The following is a 13,919-nucleotide window of genomic DNA, read 5'->3' on the forward strand; positions in this document are numbered from 1 at the left end:
TGCTTTGTATTTTTCATTTTGTCCTTCCCGGTCACCTGAGCAAAACTCCAGATCAGACACAATGGGACGGATTTACTATAGTGTTTCATACGTCAGTCATAACTATCTGCTCCGCCGGAGTAAGATGCAACAGATTTATTATGTGGAGCAACAACTGCGGCCGTCCACCATCCATTCCCCCATTGGACATAGATTAAAAAATAAGTATACTCACCTTACCTCTCCTCCTCTGGCTCCCTCAGTGTGCGGCGGCTCATACAGGGTCTTATATGCGACGCAGCACTCAATGTCATCGGTCTGGACTTTGCGTGAGCCGCCGCCGCTCGCTGAGGGAGCGGTAATTAAAGTATAAATGTTTTATTTAACTGTCCGAAGGGGGGGGGGGTAGCCGATCAGGAAGGTGGGTATGGACCTCTACCTTGCTACGCCTCGCAGAGTGAAATCTACGCCAGCTAGGAGCTTGCGTAGTTTTCCCACTATATTTTATGCCAGTTTTCTGCCGTAGATTATAATAAATTTGTACGGCTACTGTGGCCCAAATTTTAGGAAGCCTGGCACAAGGTTGTGCTGTGCAAATTGCGACTTTTGGGTCCTTTATGACTTTTCTACATCAGAAAACTAGCGTAGAAAGGTTGATAAATCCCCCTAAAGAGCCGATTTACAAGGGAAACTGAAGCGGAGCAGCTAAATGAATGGCCTGGCAGGAGCATGCTCAGTGTGCTGATCAGACATGATCAAAAGGGACTACATTAAAAACCTGAATATTTGTTTGTTGGCCGAGTTAGGGTTAATCTACTATCCCCCAAAATCTCAGAGGGGTCTCAGGAGTGCTCATAGTAGTAACCGGAGACCTGATACATTGTAACAAACTATCAGGACTGGAGAGAGATCTGTGCTGCTGATGTGTTTAGCTCACAGAGGATTGTCTAGACTGGATACAATTGTAACAAACCCTCAGCTGTGAGAAGTATTCGGTCAAGATGAGGTTTATTTAGTGTGTGCGCGCGAGGTTGGAACTTTTCATTATACAGCAATTAAACTTAATTTGCAGAATAGACAACCCCTTGAATTTGATTACACATTCTGGAAACCTCATTGTACCCCATGCCGGGGCTGTAGAGACATCTTCGTCGGTAATAAGAGCGCTGTGATGTCACTAGGAATTATTATAAAGCAATAATTATACACGTCACCAACCTTGGTCTTCATAAGGGTCGTTGGGGTCATCGGGGATGAGCTCCGCGCTGCTCGGCGTTGCGTGGTCTTCTTTGGTTACAAAGATAATTTTGTCCTTTCCTGGAAGAATCATTAAAGGTGTTAGAAAAAAAATAAACAGGAGAAAACACCTTCTGCGCTGTGTGAACGGCGCAGTTATTTCCTTCAGTCTTCTCTCAAGAGATTCTATTCAACCGATTAGCTTTTTTTTTTTGCTACTTGGAAAAAGTTGGGTGACAACCAATATGGCTGCCATAGTGGATGTCACCCAGCTTTCCCAGAATGTAGAATGGCTGATCTGCCATTCAGGAGCCAGAGAAAGCAGAGTGATCACCCCAATGACTCCCATAGGAACAGTCCACAGCTTTCCACTCTCCTGAACAGCTGATCTGGGTCACTATTTCCTCCAATTCAGATCTCCCACCCGATCCAGCATCGAACGTGGAGAGACCCTACTGCACGCACGACGGTAGTTACCGTGGAAACCGTACGACTCCCAGAAAGTATCGTGCCCGAGTCCTATTAATTAGAACAGGACTCGTGCAGGATACACTCTGGGCGCTGCTAGATTGCCATGGCAACTAAACCATCCTGCGTGCAGTAGCGTCGCTCTACATCCGATGTCGGATCAGAGATGGGCAATGGAAGGACATTAATACATCCCCGCTGCATAATCAGACTATCTGCCATTCAGTTGTCTAATAAAGCTGGGTGATAACCCATCGGACTGCCATAGTGTAACCCAAAGAGGTTGTCACCCAGCTCTCCCGAACTCCAGAATGGCTCGTGATTTCATTGATATATCCCCAGTGCTGCCGAGCAGTCGTTAAGGAGCGTGGGACAAATAACTGGCAGCCATATTGGTGGTCATCCGGCTTTCCAGACCCGGACATCACAAGACAACGTCCAACTTTTATTTATTTTATTGTAGTTTTTTTTTTTTAGGTGGGGGGGGGGTTGATTTCTTAACACAGGTCACCCCTTTATGGCGAGCTGGAGATGTGCACAAAACGGTTGTCACTTCCCTTCCCCCACTCCTCATAGACTATACATTACTGAGCAGGCTGTGACAACCTGCAGAGGAGGAAGCTCCTCCCATAGTGGGGAACTTGTGATCTGTGCTTCCCCCTGAGGCATGCTGGGAATCACAATCAGAAAAGGAAAAAGGGAATTTTTCTGAAATTATTGTTAAAAACCATCTTCGCCGTGTTATCAGGAACGATTACCGCACCGGGGATCTGAAAATCAACACTAACTGGAGTTGCCCTTGAAATGAATTAACCCTTAGTGCCTTTCTCTTACCCTTTTCTGCTTTACTCACCTGCTTCCCTCCTAGTTACCCGTATGTGGCCCCTCGCCCTCCATTTCTCTGCCTCCGCCCGAGCTTTCTCATTCCGTCCCCAGTGCCTCCTACCCCTCATGTCCTTCCTTACCTTCCTGTTTGCAGTAGGACATGGCTGCAGCTCTCTCACACTGCGACCGGCGCCGCGCACTCTGTTGACGTCACGCAGAGAGACACTGAAGCCCCCGAACGGGCTGCCCTTGACATTGCCTGTTCCAAATGACCCTCTTTATAAAAGATTATTTAATTATTGTGAAACCGGTCGCATTGTACCTTGTCAAGTATCCATAATCAACAGACAAATATATTCAAATATACCAGTATCATCGTCTTCCGCAATAAAACTACATCTCCCATGCTGCAGGGCTGGGACTACAGAGCATGCGCAGATGTGCGTTGGGACAGGGAGGTAACTTTGTAACGAAAGGAGCTGGCAAGAAGTGAGAGGCTACAAGACTGAGGGGAGACGTCTGTTTTATAGTCTTCTTGGTAGCCAATATCTGAGCTGAACATGGCCAGACAGGTAAGATATGTCAGCAGCAGATGGTGTTACGTGTGTTATAGTAACTCTGCTATCCAGCTGTTGTAGAACTGCAAATGCCAGCGTGTCCTAATAAAGTAGGTATCTGTTTGTACGTAGATAAATCTTATAATGAACAGTTATGCAACTTTCCCCTATACTTAACATTTTCAATATCTCTGTTTGCTGTTAGTGAATGGGATTATTCAAGTTTGTATCCATTATTTCATACAAAGAAATACTTTTCAAAACTGTGGGCTTGTTACAATTGCATTTAGTCTGGACAATCTGTGTGCTAAAGACATCATCAGTGCAAATCTCTCCCCTACCCCGATAGTTTGTTACTCTGTATCAGTGCAGGCCAGACTGTTTAGCTCAAACGGGACTGTCATTGTCTTGACTGATCCCAATTGTAACAAACCCTCAGCTGTTACAAGTCAATTCCATCAAAGATCTCTGCTTGCTGCGAATAGGGACATTCTTGTTCACACGCAGGGGCTAGAAACCTGTGCGTACCTAATATTTTTCACAGCTGAGGGTTTGTTACAGTTGTATACAGTCTAGACAATCCTCTGTGATCTAAACATCCTGGATTCCAAACCGATAATTTTTACCTGCACTGATACACTGTAACAAACTATCAGGACTGATGTGTTTAGTGCACAAAAGATTGTCTAGACTGGATACAATTGTAGCAAAACCTCAGCTATGAGAAGTATTAGGTCAGGGTGGGATTTCTAATCTCAGAATGTAAACCATAATATACCCAGTCACTGACAGTAAGCAGAGATTGTGAAAAAATCTAAAAAGATAGATCTAAACTATCACACGTATACATAATGATATTGGATGTGTCTGTTTTTTCCAGTATGCAGATTCCACCAGAGAACACACGACGATTAGAAGTGAACCGGCGCCGGGATTCCTCCATCGTCTCAGTGACACAGCCGGGGGGATGCTGGTCGGCCTCGTCGCCTTCACCCTGTCATTCTATCTCCTGTTTACTAATGAGGTGAGAATATGCAGTTTATATATTATTCCTCTAAGGCCTGACTACGACTACGCAATCTCAGCCAGAGGCGGGTCACATGATGCCACTTGCGTGACTTGAGTCGTGCTCCAATAGAAGTGAAGGGGGGCGGTTACGGGATTTGTCGACGCCCACTCACGTTTATTGAAGTGCGACTATTGCGCAGTCATTGCAACTCGGATGCTTTTGCGAAAAGCAGGTTTATTCCTGTGGCTGTGACTCTTTCACTACTCCAAAGACGCCATCATCTAGTTCTTAAGCTGACCTTGAGATACAAGTCCCTGAGTCGTCATCGGTCCGTCCATTTACAAGTTCACAAATCGCAACAACTAGTACTGGCTGCCATTGCAGTGCCCATATTATTTGTCACCCAGCTTTTTAATGACTCTGAAAGGCATATAAATCTGCATTTTAATTCAGCCAGTGTTCTATTCCGTCTCCTTGCCTATATTCCTCCTGTCTAGGTGAGTGTCAGTACCTACTGAAGTATTTGCATTCTGTTCATGAATCAGGAAATCCTGGATATACAGAACTAGAGGCCCTGCCCATGTAGGAAAATATATAAAACTGTTTTGCAATGGATAAGAAAAGACAAATAAAATCTAAATTGAGCTGCAATCACAGACTCCATCAGCAGAATAGTGAGTGCAGCTCCGGATACAGGATGTAACTCAGGATCACTACAGGATAAGTAATGTAATGTATGTACACACTGACTCCACCAGCAGAATAGTGAGTGCAGCTCTGGAGTATAATACAGGATGTAACTCAGGATCAGTACAGGAGATGTAATGTATGTACACAGCGACTCCACCAGCAGAATAGTGAGTGCTGCTCTGGAGTATAATACAGGATGTAACTCAGGATCAGTACAGGATAAGTGATGTAATGTATGTACACAGTGACTCCACCAGCAGAATAGGGAGTGCAGCTCTGGAGTATAATACAGGATGTAACTCAGGATCAGTACAGGATAAGTGATGTAATGTATGTACACAGTGACTCCACCAGCAGAATAGGGAGTGCAGCTCTGGAGTATAATACAGGATGTAACTCAGGATCACTACAGGATAAGTAATGTAATGTATGTACACACTGACTCCACCAGCAGAATAGTGAGTGCAGCTCTGGAGTATAATACAGGATGTAACTCAGGATCAGTACAGGAGATGTAATGTATGTACACAGCGACTCCACCAGCAGAATAGTGAGTGCTGCTCTGGAGTATAATACAGGATGTAACTCAGGATCAGTACAGGATAAGTGATGTAATGTATGTACACAGTGACTCCACCAGCAGAATAGGGAGTGCAGCTCTGGAGTATAATACAGGATGTACCTCAGGATCAGTACAGGATAAGTAATGTAATGTATGTACACAGTGACTCCTCCAGCAGAATAGTGAGTGCAGCTCCGGAGTATAATACAGGATGTAACTCAGGATCAGTACAGGATAAGTGATGTAATGTATGTACACAGTGACTCCACCAGCAGAATAGGGAGTGCAGCTCTGGAGTATAATACAGGATGTAACTCAGGATCAGTACAGGATAAGTGATGTAATGTATGTACACAGTGACTCCTCCAGCAGAATAGTGAGTGCAGCTCCGGAGTATAATACAGGATGTTACTCAGGATCAGGACAGGATAAGTGATGTAATGTATGTACACAGTGACTCCTCCAGCAGAATAGTGAATGCAGCTCCGGAGTATAATACAGGATGTAACTCAGGATCAGTACAGGATAAGTAATGTAATGTATGTACACAGTGACTCCACCTGCAGAATAGTGAGTACAGCTCTGGAGTATAATACAGGATGTAACTGAGGATCAGTACAGGATAAGTAATGTATGTACACAGTGACTCGTATACATGTATATAGAGTGATGGGTCATGAATGCATCTGGTGTTATTACAGGGTCGGGCGGTGCAGACGGCGTTCTCTCTGGACGAGGGACTTTCACTTGTGGTCTCTATAGGAAATATCCAACGGATCGATCCTCTGAATGAAGCTAAATTGTTGCACTTGACTGGACCCCTGCAGACATTGAAGGTCAGTGTGTAGGAATTGTGTGTCAATTCATCTCTGGACATGTTTTTATATTAGTGTGAAATTTATTTAATCCGAAATCCAATACTCTATCAAATCTGATAATCCGGCACTTATTTACCATTGATACCAGATTATAGGAATTTTACTGAATATCAGTACATTTTGCACCACATTTTGTGTATTTTCAGTCTCCTCCAAGGGTCCGTGTTACACATACAGCGGGGATCTGCAAGTTGCGACTCTCCAGCTGTTGTGAAACTACAACTCCCAGCATGCTATGACAGCCCCTCCCTGTGTTTCCTGCTATAATTTTGTGAACTGCGCCTTTTGTAAAATAAGATGTGGCGATCGTTTTCAATTATCGGTAATTGCTGTCAGATAATGGAATTGAATCTGACATTTTGAAAATTTGCGGAATAGTCAGTCCGATCGAAAAGTCGTTTTGATATGATGACGGGATCCCCGCAACCCCGTAGCGTGCGCATAGTTTCACCGTCTCTGACAGGACCCGGTCTTATATGATTTTACAAAGCTGCACAACCTGCCAAGTTCACAGGGTGTTGGCTCAGCTGAATCATCATTGGCTCTTGGAATAAAGGCCCCGCTGTATGGGAAACATAAGATTCAGTCGTCTGTCCACTTGGTGGTAGTCATTTTGTGGGCTGCACTAATACACCCAAGATATACCATATAGTTCACTAAGAAATAAAGAAGCGAGGTATGGTGCACCTCATGCCTCAGTAATATCCTAGACCGTACCCCAAAGACTGTACCCCAGAAGTTAATAATGCCTTATTTTTATGTCCATAAGGCTTAATCATTGTATAATGAAAAGTTCTGCAACTTTCTAATATACTTTGTGTTTTCATTCCTGACCGTTTTCAAGATCTCTGATTGCTGTCAGTGACTAGGAACATTCTTACTTACATCTAGAGGCTGATAACCTGCCCTGACCTAATACATCTCACAGCTCAGGTTTTTTTTTTTACAATTGTATCCAGTCTAGACAATCCCCTGTGAGCTAAACAGTCTGAACTCCAGACTGATACAATGTAACAAACGATCAGCACGTTGTTTTTATTCCAATGTCCTTTTTTTTTATGCAGCCACTTTTTGACCCAAACTATGGGGTCTCCATGCACTGCGTGCAGCTGAAGCGCCAGGTGGAGATGTACCAGTGGGTGGAATATGAAGAATCAAAGTAAGAATTGTCTAGATCATCAACCTGTTCTTTTGCCGGAAAGCTAGGTGACCGCCTGTACGGACACGGGTATGATCACCCAGCTTTCCTGAGCTGCTATTCTGCCTGGTTAAGCAGTGACACATTTCATGCCCTTTCCTCCCCTTGTTTCATAACCCTGGACAGATTTACCATTCAGGGTGCCGGGAAAGCTGGGTGACGGCTGTAACAGTGGCCCTAATGATTATTACCCAGCTTAGCAGAAACTAATATAATAGAGTGGACTGGCGGTGTGATAACCTTTCTGCAACTGGATATGTGTCATGTGTTCGGATAATTTACCCCCCAGCGCGGTCTTTGCATAATGACTTCGTGCCCGGATCATAACCGTAAAATAAAGCCGGGGCCAAATGCCCTTTTGCGCAAAAAAACTAAACAAAAAAAACCCAACTACATAAAGTAAAATCCTTTTAATTTTGCATATTTCTATTCTTTTCTATGGCTGTCCGATAATCCAGAATATGTGATAATCCAGAATATGTGATAATCCGCCAAGTAATGCCAGATTAAAGGAAATTTACTTTATCTCTTTATTTATGGGAAAAAATAGTGTGGGGGGTAAATTGACATCATATGTGATTTATATCAGCTGCTCCTGCGCTATTATAAGCTGCTGATTTTAGGTGTAGTGGCCCTTTAACGTGCTGGTTCTTGATATATTAAAATTAGTATTGAAAACGCAGGGAAAGGCGTTTTTAGCAGCAAAAATCGCCAAAAAGTGAATTTTTCAGATTATAAATGGTCCTTGTGTCTGTTCTCCAGGGATTATGAGGAAGGTGGAGAGAAGAAGACAGAAACCAGATACACGTACAGTGAGTACTCGCCTCTCCTACCCAACACACCGGACAACTGACCGTTATCTGTCATGGCAGCCAGTCCGGCCAAGTCCACTTATGCAATAAAGTACCGTATGTTGTTTTAACGTGCAGGTGGACATGATATGGGCTCGTAAAGAATAGCTCCACCTTCTAAATGTTGAGCAAATATTTTAATTATTCAGAGTTACATCCTGTAACATTATTCTCTAGTCACACCCAGAGCGGTGTTCAAAACTCTGCTGGTTGTTCTTGGGGACAGACCGCATAGTTAACTGCCCATACACATAAAAAAGCTGTCGCCGATAGCTATTCCTCCCGACTCCCACATATACATGCACGCTCCCCCATTGTGTTTTCAGTGCGGAGAGGGGACACCCACATAGACATTAGATAGTCGGCTGGTAGCGCTGAGTTAGTCAGACTTTCATCTAATGAGTATAGGACCTAATAGCTGTTCTCTAACACTATGTAACTGTCCTCTAAGCTCCCAGAATGCACCTGTCTCTGCTATCAGAAAAAACAAGCGAATTGTTAATGCAGCTTTGGATGTGACTAGAGTATAATTATTATAACTGTACAAATCTTTGCAAAGTTTATGCTTTGTTCTAAATAACTAGAGACGAGACACTCGCCTACAAGTCACTTTAAGGTACAATGCGCTTCGGCCGCACGCTTTGAGGTGGTTCTTGTTTTCCTCAGACACTGAATGGAGGTCAGAGGTCGTCAGCAGCCGTCACTTCGACAGAGAGATCGCCCATCGGAACCCCAGGTAAGCGCTTGCTCGTATGTAATCCGCTAATAGAGTCCAATTATCCGGACATGAGCACAGCAGCTCCCTCTAGTGGCTGTGCGCCAGTAACACAATTACAAAGCCAGCGGCACGGATTTCTGTTGTTGCGCCGATTCGCTGAGGTTTTGAAAACGCCACAATAGTCGCGCACAGCTCACGTTCTAACTTCTGCTTATACCTTGTGTTAAAATGCATTCGCTGATCTGCGGCAGCCTCTTTTTACATCACGTCTACGGATACAAACATTTCTTTTACAGCGCTATGGCGGTGGAGTCGTACACGGCGGTGGCCGCAGACGTTCAGGTTGGAAATTACTATTTATCTGAAGGTAAGAGATTTTATCCACAACAGGAGACCCGAATATATTACAGCTTAATACCGTATGTCTGGAGGGAAGAGAAATTAAATCGCCAAATATTCTTTGCTTTATCCGTAGCGATGGATTGTAGCGTTAAGTAGAAAGATAGTGAAGGAAGAGGGTGGAATGATCCTCCAATTATACACATATGACCGCAGCTCAGGATTTTAAACGAAATCCTAGGTAAATGCAGTCTATTGCTCCCTGTTATCAGCCATTTCTGGTTGGGTAGAGGCTGCCTGTTCTTCAAAGGAACGACTAATTAGAAGTCCAGAGAAATGTTTTCTATTTTCAGGTTTAGTGCTCCTTTAATTAGTTTTTAGTGATTCTACTGAAAGGGGAGGAGCCTTGACAACTCTGACTCATTGTCATGGTTGTCGCTCTTCACGGATGGCCGGTGTGAACATGAAGGCCTGTTCTAAATAATGTAATGGGCTCTGGGCAGGCCGATTCACTCTCATTTATCCTTATTTAATATTATTTTTGCGTTCTCCGGTTTGCTGAGCTCCTCCCTTTTCTTCCAGGGCTGATTAATAAGATTGACAACTTCAAGCAGCTCCGCCTGTCTCCGATCAGCAGTCCGCACGCGGATGTTACCGCCGAAGGGAATTACTTCTACCAGAGCGCCAATCCTAAGAATCCAGAGGCGAGTGCAACATTGTATCTAGTTCCATGAAATTCCGATAATCCAGAATCCTCCGCACTGCTGGATTTTATAAATATCTATATACGTCGGATTATCAGGATTTTTAACTCATCGGGTGCCTGACTGACACTATTAAAATACACGAACCATAAATTGATCCCGACGTGTTTGTATTATTTGTAATCACCGCGTTCACCGGTCTCTTTCTGAATGGTCACATTTGGTCTCTCTCTTTTTCAGGTGGGGGATTTGCGCATTTCTTTCTGGCACGCCGGAGTTTCTATGGGAGGACCAACTTTTGGATCAGTGGACACGGTAATATAATATGATGAGCGTGCCGACTATTCATAGGCGCTAGTAACATCAGTGAGGTGCGACGCATTCAATTGACCTGCGGTGCGTTTTTTTAATCCGCAGCATGTCCATTGTATTTGCGTAATCACTGCGCGTTTTCCACATTGAATTCAATGCGCAGGTAAAACCCGCATGAAATAGCAGATGTTGCGATTTTTGTGGCAGAAAAGTTGCGATTCCGCCGCAAAAATCGCAAACCAGAAAAAAAAAAAGTTATACTTACCCAGAATTCTGTGCTTCTTCATCCAGGCTCCATTTGTGCGTTTTTTTTTCTGCCGGAATTTCCTGCGGTGACCAGTGCGGATACGCTGTGCACTTTTACGCAGCGTATCCTCCCTGTGTGAACATTCTCTTAAAGGGAAAGTCCACTTTACAGTAAAGTTGTTTTTTTTTTTTGGTCTTTTTCCCAGGTGAGCATAATAGCGCGGCAGCGAGGACAAGAACTGACGTCTTATAAGACCAGATCCGGAGACCAACTGGAGCTTCTGTACTTGGGGAGTCACACAGCAGAGGTCAGTGTGTATATCGATAAGTGGGAGGTAGCAGCCATTGACCCCCCTCCCCCGACCCCTCCGTACATGACGAGGCGCTCTATATCTTCTAGGAAATGTTCCTTGCAGAGCAGCAGAGCAACAACATGAAGACCTGGGCCCTGCGCGCCGCTGGCTGGCTGATGATGTTTGTAGGTGTATGTCTGATGACCAAGATCATCCACACTCTAGGTGAGCACTGAATTCCCCAGGAGAGATCTTGTATAAATGAGAAACAACTGGCGCCCCCTGTGGGACATTAAAATATTGCAACCTTCTAAGTAATACAGGCCATTTCTTGTAGAGGTCATTGTTTGCTGTGCTTTTCAGCTCTGCTTCAGAGGCTCCAACTTGGCTGCATTGTCTATTGGAGTCTAAAGTAGTCTAAAAATCCACCTTCTGCTCCAGCTGAGGCTCAGACCGCTGTTCTGTCACTTCTCCATACTTTATACTGCAGCTCTACTTCATTAGGAAACAGCTATGATCAGCAACTCCAGTGTAGCAGCATTGTCTATTAAGAGAGGCTGAAATCCACCTTCTCCCCCATGCTTTACACTGCAGTTCTGCTTCTGCAGATTGGCTGGTATTATAAGCACAGGCTCGGCTGGAAGTCATTGTATGGAGATTATGGAAACCTATGATGAGGAAAAGAGAATTATTAGATAACTGGTGCTCATTGACTGTGGGGAACCCGTAACGACTATTGGGCACGTGTGTCCTGGAAATTAGCGTTGATTTTCAAATTCGAGCGCTATTGCGCGTTTATTATATTAGAATTTGTTGATTTAAGTTTTTCCCATTACAGTGGACTGGCTTCCTATCGTCCGGGATCTCGTCAATCTGGGTCTCAAGCTGTTTGCCTTGTGCATCTCCACGTCTCTCTCGCTGCTGACCATCGCCTCCGGCTGGTTGTTCTATCATCCGCTGATGGCCCTGCTGCTGAGCGCCGCCGCCTTGGGTATAATCCTCCTCGCCCGATCCCGTGTACCTGCCAAGAAATACCAATAGGAACACTTCACGCTCTCAAATCCTGAATCAGAATGTGCTGTTCATGAGGTTCCAATTCCCCGACCTCCTGGGGTCATTGATGCAGTAATGTGTTTTCTGTCACAATGTAACTTTTTTGGTTTTGTTTTATTTTTATACTTTTTTTTTTTTTCTTCTTTTACTTTGTGGGCTATTGAATAACTGCAGATACTTTGCTTTGTAAATCTTGTACTGAATGTCATCTAGAATTGTACTCCTGTCACATCTAGAGCTGTCTTCAAAATTCTTCTGGTTTCCAGCTAAGTCTCTTGCCGATTGACCCGACATCTACCTGGTGCTCCTTCAGTATCTGAACCGAGCATGATTTGGTACAGGAGCATTGTGGGAACTGAGCTGTTAGGAAATACTTACCAGCAGACTTTTGAATGCAGCTTTGGATGTGACTGGAGGATAAGTAAACCAAAGTATCTGCAAAGTTACTTGACATTGTAGGTCCGATATCACTCCAATTTTAAAGGTCATAACAAGAATTAACGTAAATGTAGCATTCAGCTGATTGTCACCGTCCATCCATGGAAAATGTTGCCAAAGAGATTCTCTGTATTTTATGTTATAATTCCCGACTGATGAGGACGTAAATATCCTTGTCTGCCATACCCAGCTTTGTGGCGTGGAGCCCAGTTGTGCCTCCGAGCTGGCGGGATGAGTTGAATGTTTATGGCTGTGAGTGCAGGGGACACGTGAATCTTCTGTCTGCTGCAGCACTACAACTCCCAGCAGGAATGTTCACATGTATCATTGTATTGGCATTGTGCACGCTGCAGTCCGATGCTACTTTGTAACGAGGGGCATCTATTTAAGTTTCCCATTCATACAAACTCAATCGGTTTTCACTAAGTGGTGTTTTTTGCAGCAATGGGGGAAACCAGGGGGCATTAAAAAAAAAAGTTATTTTTCTTTAGTGGTATTTGTAGTTCTGCTTTGTCTTTCTCGTCACCACTGCGGCAGCCACAGCTTGTTACATTCCCTACTTATAGCTGCAGTCTCCGTACAGTCTGAGGAGTCACCGGGGGTTTCACATTTGTATCCTGAAAAGTTTTAAAACTTTAATGTACTTGTACTGTTTCAATTCCTCAGCATAGTTAAGAGCTTTGCTTGCTGTCAGTGAATGGTAAGTGATGATGAGAGCCGGGTATCACACTTTACTGCTCACACAGCTGCAGGTCTCATTGAGATTATCAAAGCACTTTTGCGACGAGCCGGGCACCTGTGTCAGCAGGACGGGCGTTCAACGCTGAAAACCAAACCAGCAGAAATGAAGGAAACAAATCTTAGAAAAAATAAAAAAGTGGGGAATTGAATTCTAGTAGATAATAAAGTGATTAAGCTTTAGAGGGATTTTGTGGATTCAGCAAATAAAAGTAATTTCTTGTATAACCTATTATTAAAGATTTCTCAATTTGTTACTGTGAAGATGATCGCAATCATTTAAAGGGAACGCTCAGGATTCACCTCCGGAGGAGGAGGAGGAGGATCCGTCCCGGTCACGTGATGATCACACAGACGAACGGCTCGTTACAAGAGCTCTGATAACTGTACTGCGCCTGTCCAATTATCACATGACCAGGAGATTCCCATTCAATGACTAAAAGCAGAGATCTTGAAAACATTTCCTGTTTTGTTTGTTTTTTTACAGATGTAGGCTAGATTCACGCGAACGTGCCAGTTTTGCGTGTGTAAAAAGACACGTTTTTCACGCGTTGCAGTTCCGTGTGCCATCAGTTTTTGATGTGAGCGTTGGTGCACATTTTTCAAATTTTTTTTTTCTCTGCGTTTCTTTAGTAACTGGTGCGTAAAACACAGACCGCATACCGATAACGTCCGGGATTTTCATGCACCCATTGACTTCAATGGGTGCGTGATCTGCAAAAACAGACTAGAATAGGACATGCAGTGAGTTTCACGTAGCGGAAACACGCTGTGTGAAAAATCACGCATGTCTGAATAGCCCCATTGAATTTCATAGCTCCGTGT

General features: G+C 44.0%; 2 protein-coding genes across 4 annotated transcripts in view; one reads left to right on the forward strand and one right to left on the reverse strand.

Annotated features, from left to right (window-relative positions):
- CHCHD4 (coiled-coil-helix-coiled-coil-helix domain containing 4) overlaps nt 1–2,734 on the reverse strand; it is an 11,704-nt gene extending 8,970 nt beyond the window's left edge. For 2 of the 3 annotated variants that reach the window (XM_075831814.1, XM_075831813.1), the window contains exons 1-2: nt 2,537–2,642; nt 1,198–1,296 (exon numbers count right to left, since the gene is read on the reverse strand). In XM_075831814.1, coding sequence (XP_075687929.1) covers nt 1,198–1,296; nt 2,537–2,636 — 199 coding nt within the window. In that variant the 5' untranslated portion in view covers nt 2,637–2,642. The other variant, XM_075831816.1, reaches the window with a different exon arrangement.
- A 220-nt stretch (nt 2,735–2,954) lies between these two features.
- TMEM43 (transmembrane protein 43) lies at nt 2,955–13,326 on the forward strand. The gene is made up of 12 exons (XM_075831817.1): nt 2,955–3,080; nt 3,946–4,089; nt 6,028–6,162; nt 7,269–7,363; nt 8,165–8,214; nt 8,920–8,989; nt 9,268–9,338; nt 9,893–10,014; nt 10,255–10,329; nt 10,779–10,880; nt 10,973–11,090; nt 11,704–13,326. The coding sequence occupies exons 1-12, from the start codon at nt 3,069–3,071 to the stop codon at nt 11,904–11,906; spliced, it is 1,197 nt and encodes a 398-aa protein (XP_075687932.1). The 5' UTR covers nt 2,955–3,068; the 3' UTR covers nt 11,907–13,326.
- The last annotated feature ends 593 nt before the right edge of the window (nt 13,327–13,919 follow it).

This window comes from Rhinoderma darwinii, chromosome 7, assembly GCF_050947455.1.
Source record: "Rhinoderma darwinii isolate aRhiDar2 chromosome 7, aRhiDar2.hap1, whole genome shotgun sequence".
Classification (NCBI taxonomy): Eukaryota; Metazoa; Chordata; class Amphibia; order Anura; family Rhinodermatidae; genus Rhinoderma; species Rhinoderma darwinii.

Coding starts and splice junctions, on each gene's coding strand:
- TMEM43 (XM_075831817.1), top strand. Junction 8,215..8,919: donor AGAAACCAGATACACGTACA/GTGAGTACTCGC, acceptor TGTTTTCCTCAG/ACACTGAATGGAGGTCAGAG. Junction 10,330..10,778: donor CTTTTGGATCAGTGGACACG/GTAATATAATAT, acceptor TCTTTTTCCCAG/GTGAGCATAATAGCGCGGCA.